Genomic DNA, 12,941 nt, shown 5'->3' with positions numbered 1-12,941 from the left:
AAGCCTACACACAGAGGCTTCCATACTGCATATGCATACACAACCACTTAGGGCAAGGAGCTACATGACATGACATTGAGGGCAGAGCCAGTGGTACAACCCTGCCTCCCTTTAAAATGAGGAGCCTCATTCATGTCCTGAACAAACAAAGGGGGCTAATGAATCTGGTTATTCTTAACACATTCCATGAAAAGCAAAAAGAGATGCTAGAAGGAAAAGATTTTTACTTAGTTCATGAAATTTATACACCAACTGATTGTAAAAAAGCTCAAAGCGGTTTACAAAAAGATAAAACCATAAAATCATGAGATATTTACAATATGTTAAAACATACAAGAAGTTAAAATACTAAAACAGATCAAAATTCACAGCAGCTTTTTCTAAGCATCTGGGTAGGCTTGATTAAACAAGGATGTATTTACCAGGTGCCAAACAGAATACAGTGAAGGCACCTGCTTGGTATCAATAGGCAGGGAGTTCCACCACTACGGCAGTTGCAAGCAAACAATAACCCACAACTACAGCACAAACAGATATTAAACAGGTCAAGCAAATGTTATAGTGCAAAACACACAGACTTGCTGGCTGGGAGAACAGACCAGGCAAAAACAAGAGTGGCACAAAGCCAACCCCTCCCTGTTTTTCTGTGGGCTTGCTCTCCTTTTTCCTTTATACCTTCTTGTGCCAAGCTCAGCTCTGAGGGACAATTCACAATATCGTGTAGAGGCAATACTCTGAAGAAGGCCGAATTACTTGCACTTTTAACTTCCGACATAGCGCCCTGCCTTCTGTGTAGAGATGTATCAGACTGCATTGCTAGTGGAAACGTATGTCTCAATAGGAATGAAATCCATGTGCTCACATGTGGATGTCACCATAATGGGGCCAACCCAGTGCTATTTTTCTAGGAAAAGAAGTGCCAGAACTCACCATGGAATGCCTCCCTTGTTCTCTTATAATGCCAATGGTGCCCATCTGAGAGGAGCCAGAACTGAGTTCCTGTGAGTTCTATCTGAAAAAAAGCCCTGGGCCCATCTATACCTGCTCTGCTTAGAAAAAGGCACTGAGAATAATGAGTAAAAACCATGCTCTGACAATCCCACTTCTGTGGAATGTCCAAATCAGCCTGAAGGGGTTCTCAGTTCATTAGGATCACACAAACGTATATCTTTATGATTGGCCAAAGCGTGAACAAAAGTCATAATACAAGGAACCAGCAAAACATGTCGCTGAAATACTGAATAAAAATATCGTTGAAACCCTTTCATTTGTTGCTGGTAATTAATACAATTATAGCCATCTTATTTTATTATGTCTTTATTCTGTCAGTTGAGACTATTTATAGTGAAACTTGGTTGATTCACCATAATTTCATTCCTCCCACAGCCCATTTCAGCCCTGTGCTCAGAAAACTGTATAAATTTATTTTGTATTTTAATATCACAGCGTCTGAAGGCTAAAAAAGGTCTAGAAGTTATAAATTAAATAAAGTTGTGTGGTACTGAATAATCACTGCTGGTGGGGAGGCCAAGTCACATGATCCTCAGGATTCTGGGAGCTATTTGGAAGTCTTCAAAGCAATAGCTGTAGCCAGTTTTTACACACTCTAGCACACACCTTCATTTCTGGGCATTGGTAATGGTGTGAAGAAGGGAGGGAGGGAGGGAGGGAGGGAGGGAGAAAAGGAACAGGCCTTTGTTAAGTAATTCTAATATGTTACATTTTTTATTGTGAAAGGTACAGAGAAAACCACATTTATATATAAAATTAAATGTCAGTTGGAAATACATTTTTTCTATGTGCTGTGTACTTTATTATACACTTTTTCTATACTGTTGAAAAGGATTTCCTGTCACTTCTTCAAGGCTAGAGTGGGAAACAATATCCTTGAGATAAAAAACAAATTCCATAATCATTCAAGTTCGCTCTCTCTCTCATCTCTCGCTTTGTGTCTGTGAATGGGGGTGATTATTTTAAATCAGTTAGTAAACATGATACATTAAGCATTATAAAAAATAAATCATACAACCATACATTTTTTAAAAAATAATTAATTACTATGGGCAGTATATTTGTTTGTATATAAAAACGGGCAGATTTTAATTATGCAACACAATGACATTGCTGAGAGAGGCAGAAGGGTAAGAGATTGTATTGTGCTGTTAAAACACAAAGTAATTACACATAAATAAGAATTCAAAAAAGGTCAAGGCTTTGGCCCCTGAGTGAAAACATTTTATACAGCCTTTCATAAAGCTTCTAGGTAGGGAATTGATTGATTTGATTGATTTACTAAATTTCTAGGCTGCTTTTCATTGACATGAATTGCAAGCTGGCTTACAAACAATAAATAACAATAACATAATGGAACACCACAAATACAACATCAATCATATAGAATTACAATGTGTAAAACACCATTAACAAAACAACTAAAACAAAGTAAGCAAAACAGCATCATAATAATAATTACAACAAAAGTCATATTATAGGATTCACAAAGTACTATAGCATTCATAGTCTGTTGAACAATATTAGCAACGGTAACAAAATAGCACCCAAAAAATACACTAAGCACTGTTGAATTCATACACACACTCTCCCCATCCCCAGGACTCATAATCTTGCACTCTACAGTGGTGCCTCAGGTTAAGTACTTAATTCATTCCGGAGGTCTGTACTTAACCTGAAACTGTTCTTAACCTGAAGCACCACTTTAGCTAATGGGGCCTCCTGCCGCCGCCACACCGCCGGAGCACAATTTCTGTTCTCATCCTGAAGCAAAGTTCTTAACCCGAAGCACTATTTAAGGGTTAGCGGAGTGTGTAACCTGAAGCGTATGTAACCTGAGGTACCACTGTATTCAGTTCACTAAAAGACACCTACACATAATGCCCTTGGCAGCAACTCCATTCTGAAGGCTCATAGGGCTGGAGGGTGGGTCAAGGCAAGGCGGGTGTGAAAAGCCATTGGTTAGGGGCCAGAACTAAGTCTCTCTCCCTTCCCCACACCCCACAAGGTAAATGCATCTTCAGTGGCCCAACCTTTCTGGAAAGCTGGTGAGCAGCTGCTTGTGATTGACAGGAACATTCCAAGGCACTGAACAGGGGGAATTTAAAAGAATTAAGTGGGAAGAGTTAGGGAAGAGAAGTTAGCCAACAGCAGAATCATAGCTGGAAGGAATCCCAAACCTAGTCCAAACCTCTGCAATGCAGGAAACTTTTTGCTCAACATGGGGCACAAACCCATGACCCTGAGAGGAACAGTCTCATGTTCTAATGACCATCCCAACCATTCCAAGGCACTGAAGAGGGGGAATTTAAGAGAATTAAGTGGGTAGACTCAGAGAAGAGAGGTTAGCCAAGAGCAGAATCATAGAACTGTAGTTAGAAGGGATCCCAAGAGCCATCTAGTCCAACCCTCTGCAATGCAGGCATTAGGGTGATGTATTGATAATCGTCCAAAACCAGTATGAAAGTCACATCATGACAACTGGTTTCATAATAACAACCTGGAAATATATAGCTAATCACAATGTGGACTGTCGCTTCGCTCAATATTTCTGCAGCCTGTGTCTTTGCCGGCTTGGCTTTCCCCTGCCTCCTGCAGGCAGCAGCAAACCACTTGAGCAGGCAGCTAACGAAAGCAGCCAGTCTGCCCAGGAACTTTCCACAGAGTGCAGACGCCCTACCTGGGGACTTTCTTCCGTAATATAGATGGCATGAGCTTCTTTTTTTAGAGCCTCTTATTTTAAGTGTAGGCTAGGTGCCAGGCTGGTAGATTGTTTAACCCTCCTTCCTCACTTCTCCCTCTCCCTCTCCTCCCCCCTCCCTCTGCCTATGTCTCCCTTGCATCATGAGGTCTCCAGCGTCTAGGGACGTTGTATTTATTAAAAAAACAGAATATAACTGAATTCAATTTAGGACTTAGATTATATTAATATTGGGTTGAATCCAGACTTCACCTTCCACACTGTTCAAAAGGAAACCCACCCACCCCACCAGGGAGATGTTAGCACCGATGGCAGAAGAGTTCGAATCCAACCCATTGCATTTGCAGCAAGGAAAAAACTTACACAACACATGTATGAACCTGATTTAGTATGCATGAGACCACTGGTTCATCTAGTTCAGTGCCTGGGAACTTTTGCATGCAAAGCAGAGGCAAAGCCGGTGTTCCACCTCTGAGCCACGGGCCCTTCACTAGCACACCCATTTCACTACTTGCATGACAGTAATACAGTCAGAAGTCGAATGGAATCTATTCCGGAAATCCGTTCGACTTCCAAAATGTTCAGAAACCAAGGTGCGGCTTCCGATTGGCTGCGGGAAGCTCCTGCAGCCAATCGGCAGCCACTGAACCTGCATTGGACGTTAGGGTTCCAAAGAACGTTCGCAAAGTGGAACAATCACTTCTGGGTTTGCAGCATCTGGGAGCCAAAAAATTTGAGTCGTAAGGCGTTCGAGTTCCGAGGTACAACTGTACTGGCATTATATTGACCAACCTTAAACAATATCATACTAATAATGACTGCAAGCAATTTGCAAGCCTGCTGTAAAAGCACCTGTGGGCAGGAAAATATTTGTCTGCTGTCGGCGGTGTTTATGAAATGCAAATTCCAATATTTGGCTCCTTGCAAAAATGTGTCTCTACATGTGGAATTTCATGATAAAAAGCTTTAATGTCCCTGTTTTCTCTTGATAAACCCTGCTGGTTTACTGACGCGTGAATGTGCTGAAATTGAATTACTGTACAACAGCAATTACTTTTCACAGTACACCTATAATGGAAATCAATTCTGCAGTGAACACCAGATAGCCAGAAAAAGGGGCAAGAAGAAAGTAAAAACTATTAAAGGGGGGTGAATCTCCCTTTCTTCCCATTTTCCTGTAAGGCTAAGGCATTAAGGCTTAAGAGAGAGAGAGAGAGAGAGAGAGAGAGAGAGAGAGAGAGAGAGAGAGAGAGAGAAGAATATATACTCTACTGCACTTCAGAAAGTAGGGATTTTTAGTGTTATCAATGTAAATCAAACAGCCATCTTTAAAAGCACTCTACATAAGTAAAATGAAAACTGTCACTTTAAAAACATTTCATGCCACAGAAAAGGTTAAGCAAGTGTTTTTAGCAATAAGGCTGGTACTGCATTTGGCACATGACCTTTACAAAGCCTGGTCAATTTCTTGGGTGTTTTTTCTTCTTCTTCTATGGGCCTTCTTCAAATGAATATAATGAAAGCAACATGACTCTTTCTCTTCTCCCCAGGTACATTATTGTGGCAGACAGAATGTTCTCTTCATTTGTAAAAATATACACTCTGTAATTGACTAGATAAAGTGTGCCTGAACAAACAAAACAGTGTTTGATTTCAGGTTCCTCCAATACATGCTTGATTATTCAAACAATAATTAAGGTGTTTGCTTGTAAAGAGGCTGGCAAATCCATTCATTTATATACCACCATTCCTCCTGAAGGAACCCAAGCCAGTGTACAACATAAAAAAAAATACAAAATGATGCACCCAAGCCAAATTTGAAGCATTCTGATGCAACAAAGGCTGAATTACTTTAGCCTTCTACTCCAGATGTATTGGACTACAACTCCCATCATCCCCAGCCAGCATGGCCAATTGTCAGAGATATTCGGAAGTGTGGTCCAAAACCAGGTTGGAGAAGACTGGATTAGATAGTCATAGAAAGAACATGGAAGAGAACATTTACATTCACTTGAATTTCCAGCAACAAATAGGAAGAATTAAAGCACAGCTGAAGGTAGTGTTTAAGAATATGCAACTGCTTAGTTTTCAGAAATCAAGATATAATCTTGCCTAGGAAGAACTGACAACTGACAGAATCCAAGATTTGTTTAATAAAACAAGAAGTGTATCCTAGGAAGCTGAAGAGCAAAATGCTCAATAAGGGAGTTTGGGGATGTCTTTGTTTGGTGGCTTTTGGCCAATAATTCTCTTCAGAAATAGTTGAGAGAACATTCAGAATTAAATTCATGAAATTAGGGAAGAATAAAGTAAAGCATATATGTGAGTCTGACCTTCAGTTGGGCACATTTACCAATTCAAATATATTAGTCAATTGGTACAGCCTGTCTATAAGTTTTGTTGGTGTTATTATGTAAATATTAATGACAATCGTATTTTGCTATTAAAACATCATATTAATCAGCTCTTTGGACTGCCCAATCTAGAGGATGTATAAACTGCACTTAGAATATACCAGCTGAGGATCATTAGAATATGCCATGGTACATAGTTCATAGTTGTACATATGCCAGTCATATTTATTTGGTATTAACATGCATTTCAAATACCATTATTAAAACATTATGGAAATATTATTAAAATATTATGGAAACTTGTTTTGTCACTGGGAGTATTCAAAAATCACCAACACTACTAATTACAATTTCCTCCAAATGTTTCAGGTATGCTTTTAAAAAAAAGGCTCTAAAATAATCCTCTTTTACTCTTATACAATAACTCTCTCAATGAAAAACATGCTGTGTTACCACAGATGATTTTCAGCTAATTCAATTAGTTGCTAGGAGACCATTTCAGTCAATGATATCATTTGAAAATATAAACAGTATTAATATTTAGATCTCAGAGCATCTTGCATTGTACCATGCTTGTGGCAATGGAGATTGTCAGTTAAGAGCATATCGTTCAGGGAGGAAGGTGCCCTATTATTATTAATTTTTATTATTTATTATTTGTATACTGCCCTTCATCCAAAGATCACAGGGCAGTTCACAACATAAAAATACAAAATGAGAACACAAAGTACATAATAAAACAAAAACAAACCAATTACCCCCCCTCCCAGAAACACATTTAAAAGGCCATAAAATGTTAATCAGTCAAAGCAGATTAACTTGATTGATTGATTGATTGATTGATTAGAGGCCCTAAACCTTGGGGTCTCAAATTTCAGCAGTGCTTTGCGCACCACCAAAATCTGAAAGCTTTTGCCTCTTGCGCTCCATTCTAAATCATAGTTGTGGCATCCCCTGCGGTGCCCCCGAGGCTCCATGCCCAGTGTAACCGAACCAGTTACGCTCCCCTAAATACTCTCTTTATTTTAATTAAAACAGGTTTGTTCAAAAGTTACAATCCAGCTTTGTCCACTGCCATAATATCACAGAATGATCACTCCAATCTTCAATCCCTCATCGCTGTCAGGCAGTCCTTGAGGTATTGTAGTCCTGAGCTGTTAAAGGCTTTATAAGGTCAAAACTAGCACTTTAAATTGGACCTAAAACTACTGTAATTGGCAGCCAGTGAAGTCAGGCCAGGATCAGTCTAATGTGCACAAACCGTCTTGCCCCAATGAGCAACCTGGCTGCCAAATTCTGCACCAACTGAAGTTTCCAAGCCATCTTCAGAGGCAGCCCCATGTATAACACATTGCAGTAATCTAATCTAGAGGTTACCAGAGCATGGACGACAGGTGCTAGCCTATCCCTACCCAGATAGGGGCACAGCTGGGCCACCAGCCAAAGCTGATGGAAGGCACTCCATGCCACTGAGGCCACCTGAGCTTCAAGCAATAGCAAAGTATCTAAAAGTACCCCCAAGCTACATACTCATCCCTTCAGAAGGAATGTAACCCCAGCAAGAGCAGGCAACTTCCCATCCATCCAGTCTAGGGAACCACCCACTAACAGTGTATCAGTCTTATCAAGACTGAGCTTCAGTTTGTTGGCTCTCATCTGAGGCAACAAAACATTCCAGCACTTCCTGAGGAGCCCTGCACTGAAGGCTCCACTCCATGCAGATCAGCTACGAGTTGCCGCTCTTTAGAGTTCTGTAAGCTGTCTCTTCCTTCTCAAATCCTATCCTTGATTGATTTCTAATCAGAGAGACCAGTAGAGGGGACTATCTATCCATGATGCACACACAAGCGTGAAGAAGATGAGGAAGCCAACAAAGAGATTTAAAGTGGTAGCGGGTGTTGAAATCTAGCCATAACTGGAGCGTGACTAATTCCCCAGCACTGATCTACAAAATCAGGGCAGTGTGGTAGCTACTTCTCAAAGGTGTTATCTGACCTGGAGTTTGCAACTTTTTATACTGTTCATAAAGTACTTAGATTTCCACTGGCTAATCAAAAAGCAGATAAGCACTACTGTCTGATAGAGGGTACTTAACTAACTTGTCCAACACAAGGGGAGATGAGAAATGGTGACCTTAGCTAGACTGTAGGATCAGGCTGCTTCATCTAAACCAGGGGTAGGCAACCTAAGGCCTGGGGGCTGGATGCGGCCCAATAGCCTTCTAAATCTGGCCTGCGGACGGTCTGGAAATCAGCGTGTTTTTATATGAGTAGAATGTGCCCTTCTATTTAAAATGCATCCCTGGGTTATTTGTGGGACCTGCCTGGTGTTTTTACGTGAGTAGAATGTGTGCTTTTATTTAAAATGCATCTCTGAGTTATTTGTGGTGCATAGGAATTCGTTCATATATTTTTTTCAAACTATAGTCCGGCCCACCACATGGTCTTAGGGAGGGTGGGCCAGCCCACGGCTGAAAAAGGTTGCTGACCCCTGATCTAAACACTGCAAAGGGTCACTGCCGGAGAATGGCTTCTGAAAGCAGAGTGGTTTTTACAATTCCAGCACAGCAGGATTCAGAAAGAAGTAGATCTTCTGCTCCAATTTTCTGCCAGCTTAAAATAACTGGTCCTTTGAATCTCTGCATGACAGAAATTATGTGTGCCTAAATCCACCCCAAGCTGCAATTGATCAAAATACCCCTAATCTTCTTCTTGCTCTAGAATTTTCTCTTACATAATTCAGACTGCCATTCTTACTGCTCTGCACAATCCATTCTGGTTTTGCTAGTTGCAGGGAGGGGAAATGAGCTCTGCAGGGCATAGAATCTCCATGTCCACTCAAACGAAAATGTTCCTCAGCCATCCCACTGGCTTCAGAGGTCTTAGCACATTTAGCATATCTTCACACATATCACCATTTTTAAAAAGGAAACCAAAAGACTCAACAAGCTGAATCCTGCATCCAATACACTTTCTGCACTCTTGCTAATTTGCGGGAAACCCACAGTCCTGCTTACTGAACCAGGAAATCTTTTGTTTGCTTTTCATTCCTTTTTAAATGTGTTCTTCATATAATATGGATTTCCCCCCCCCTTTTTTTTTTAAGTCCTTGCAGATTGAACTGAAAAGTCCACAGTAACTAATCCTCAGGAAAGTCCTCTTCGAAAGACAAAATAGCTATAGTAAAAAGCCATGTACCAATTATTGGCAACATGGCTTTCAAAATAATTCATGTGCTTCTGCAGTACAGGTAGATTCTGAGATCTAATTCCCGGTCTCCGACTCTGAATTGTTTTCTTTTGTAAGAAATATTGACTATGGAGTACAGCGTGTATGTGTCACAAGTATGCACCAATCACAGAGTGATTGCAGAGTGTAGCAACCAGGAAGGTGAGGAAGGAATTATGGGACTGTGTCCATTTTTACTCCTCTGGTGTACACAGTTTGCTAAAAACATGTATATGTCCTTTGACATATGTTTTCTAAATAAAACACTCCCCAGAAGGAATTTGAAATGTGCAGAAGAAAGAGAAAACGTCGTATCAAATGATTAAGGTTTCTGTTTTGTTTGTATCAAAACGGATATTTAGTACTCTTTCGGATCTTCTCTTATAGAAGGCCACATACAGCGTAGTTCTCCTGAGGCCTTTCTGTCGGTCCATTTCCACAGCATCATACTGAGATGCCAGGAGTACAAGCTCGTTACCCAAAACATAAAAGAACATTTTATCTGCTACCTACCCGTACAGCTTCAGACTTTTTGTGAAACATCTCCTCCATATTTTTTGCCAGCTTCTTCACAAGCTGAAGACCATCAATTTCTTCTACAGTAACATCCTTCTCATATTCTTTATATTTCTGCAAGAGAAAAAGAAGTTGCTCAGTGGAACAGCAGAACTAATCTAACGCAATTAGATACATGGTGTAACTTCTCAAGCTTCGTGGGGAAATACTTATTTTGGTGTGTAGCCTACAATCATAGAATTGTATAGCTGGAAAGGATACCAAGGGTAATGACTCCAACTCCCTGCAATGCAGGAATCTTTTGCCCAACAGGGGCTCAAACACACAACTCTGAGATTAAGAGTCTCATGCTCTACCGACTGAGCTATGAGTCAGACCTGGAGATGCTTCACACACACACACACAAATTATTGTAGGAAAAGAAATGAGTTGCTAGGTGGTTCCCAAAGATAACAAAAGCAGGCTATTTCACCAATGCTTTTATATTCAGAGTTACTTTTGTGCTGTGATTTGCCCTACCTATGGGTCCATTGGCCATGCTTAAGCCTTGATTCAGGGTTAATCCAAAGGTTATGCCCCATAATGCTCTGCTGTACAGCACCACCACCAAAGAGCCCATAATGTACAGTAGCAATTGGTGATGCATGGTTGTCAAATGTAAAGTGCATCCATGCAGCCCTGATCCCACCCACCACCACTCTGCCCCAACCCAGACCCATCCAGGTAAGCTGTTGCAATGTGTGGCACTGCCCCACAACACCAGCTGCTACCAGCTGACCCCTTCCAAGCCTCTCTCATGGGGGTGGGAGGGGGAACATGGAGAAAATGCCACATCACTTTTGTTTCCCTCTTATTCACAGTTTTAAGTGTTGTAACTTGATTGACATTGGTACAAATTGCAATGCTATGTTTTCTAAAGATACTTGGATTTACACTTTCCTTCCAGGCTCTTTGAGACATTTTACCCCTTTTTAATGCATCAAAACATGCAATAGTAAGAAGAAAGTATTTCTAATGCGCCTTTTAAGTAGGTTCTGCTGGCAAACCTGCCCATATGAACCGTAATAACCAAATTAACAGCATACGCCAATGCATATTTACTCAGAAGCAAATGCTATTATGGTCAGTGTGTCTGTTTTTTACTCACAGGAAACTGTGTACAGGATTGCACAGGTTCTTTTACAAGGGAAAAAAGAACTATATTGGATTACTTTAATGAGGGTGCTTTTCCTTCCACCTGCCCATTTTCTTTACAAACAGAACATGCCAGGGTTTGCACAATTTCTCCCTCAATTTGTGAGCAATTTGTCATCATCAACAAGTAAGAAAGTATGCTTTTTTCTCATCCCTTTGATCATATTGTCTAAGATCAATAGCTACTTCCTTCCCATTTTGATTAGAGAAAATCAGAAGATGACAGTGAACAGAAGAAACAGGCAGATTACAAGTCAAAACTATCAATATACAGTTACTGAAATCAAAGTTAAATTTGCTTTCCTTATTTTATCCCTACCCAAGTCCTCAAGGATTTATATACTCTCTGGAATTGGAGGTTTCACTTTTCACAGGATTCCAAGACCTGTGTGTGTGTTTAAAGAAAACACTCAGTGAGAGAGATGGGAGTGCTGAATATATGAAACAGCTGAGTAACTGCAGACATTTCAGGCAAACTGGCTGCATTAAAGGTTTAATGTTTCCCTCAAGGATCATGGTTGGGTTTTCTTAAAATCAATATCTTAAACAACTGCCTTAAAAAAACAACTTTAGTTATTATACTGACAGGTTAAGAAGCAGAGAGGCAATTCCCCATCATGTTTATTTCTGATAAGAACATATTTGATTCTGATAAAGGATCTCTCCTTAGCAACTGACCTTAGTCTTCCTTAAAGTTTGCTAACACTCTGTACCTTGAGAAACTGTTTTCAGATCTAAGACCTATAAGCCCATATCAGGAAGCATGAAATGAATGCACTCAGCTTATATATGCCAGTGTGGTGTAGTGGTTAAGAGCAGTGGACTCGTAATCTGGGGAACCGGGTTTGCGTCTCTGCTCCTCCACATGCGGCTGCTGGGTGACCTTGGGCCAGTCACACTTCTCTGAAGTCTCTCAGCCCCACTCACCTCACAGAGTGTTTGTTGTGGGGGAGGAAGGGAAAGGAGAATGTTAGCCGCTTTGAGACTCCTTCGGGTAGTGATAAAGCGGGATATCAAATCCAAACTCTTCTTCTTCTTACGCAGTACTGGCAAGACATGCAACCAAAAGTTGGTTTGAGCATGGTGCTGATAATGCCAAGGTTGCAGGTTCAAGCCCCAGAAGGAAGCATATTCTTGTATAGCAGGGAGTTGAACTAGATGATCCTTGGGATCCCTTCCAACTCTATGATTCTATCCTAAAATGTAGGGACTGTATCCTCACCACCTAGGAGGAGGCCTCCTTTTCAGAGTTCTTTCAAGCCAGCCAGGCCCTTCTCCAAAATACTCTATCCTAGAAGCTGCTGGGACTCAAACTCCCATCAGCCCTTGCCATCATGGTCAGTACCCAGTGATGATGGGAGTTGTAGTCCAACAACATCACATTGGGGACCTCTGGTCTATTCCATTTTTCCTTCTTAATTCTCCTGACTTGCTTAGTCCTCACTGAACTGATTGGGCTTTTTAGGAAGGATGACCCTTAGGTTTAAAAATCTTTTTTATGTTTCTTAGTGGTGTGTTTCCACAAAACAGGCATGGGTATTCACCAGCTGAGATCACTATTAGAGGGAATGATACAGCCTGCTCAGTGCATTACTGTCATCCAGGGGTTCGTTGCCTTAAATATTTGCATTAAAACAATAAATAGTATTTAACGTTTGCATAGCACGCACAAGTGTTTAAAGAGATTCAGAGACATTATCCATTCTTACAACAACACTGTAAGATGTCAGTATTACCCTCCATATAGCAGGTGGTGGTATCAAGCTAAGAAAAAGTAGCTTGCATAAGGCCATCTGGAGTATTCATGAAAGAGGCAAGGTTAAACAAAGTTATTGATTCATAGAACTAGAATCAAGATTCTTGTTTCATAGAGCAGTCCCTTAGCCACCACGCTTATAGACTGTTATTACAGATGCTAATCTCCTCTTTTTGACTATG

The 12,941-nt window shown here is 40.7% G+C and overlaps 1 protein-coding gene across 5 annotated transcripts in view; it reads right to left on the bottom strand.

The window, feature by feature from the left end:
- The window catches only part of CACNA2D3 (calcium voltage-gated channel auxiliary subunit alpha2delta 3), a 487,740-nt gene that overhangs the window by 365,022 nt on the left and 109,777 nt on the right, over window positions 1-12,941 (bottom strand). For all 5 annotated transcript variants that reach the window (XR_013391978.1, XM_028719075.2, XM_028719076.2 and 2 more), the window contains exon 3: window positions 9,807-9,923. Coding sequence is in view for 4 of the 5 variants with exons in the window: in XM_028719075.2 (XP_028574908.1) it covers window positions 9,807-9,923 (117 nt within the window). In the remaining variant the exon portion in view is untranslated. The remainder of the gene's footprint in view (window positions 1-9,806; window positions 9,924-12,941) is intronic.

The sequence above is a fragment of the Podarcis muralis genome, chromosome 2 (assembly GCF_964188315.1).
Source record: "Podarcis muralis chromosome 2, rPodMur119.hap1.1, whole genome shotgun sequence".
Lineage (NCBI taxonomy): Eukaryota > Metazoa > Chordata > Lepidosauria > Squamata > Lacertidae > Podarcis > Podarcis muralis.
The sequence above is the reverse complement of the archived record's forward strand: the minus strand, read 5'-3'. Positions and strand labels throughout refer to the sequence as shown.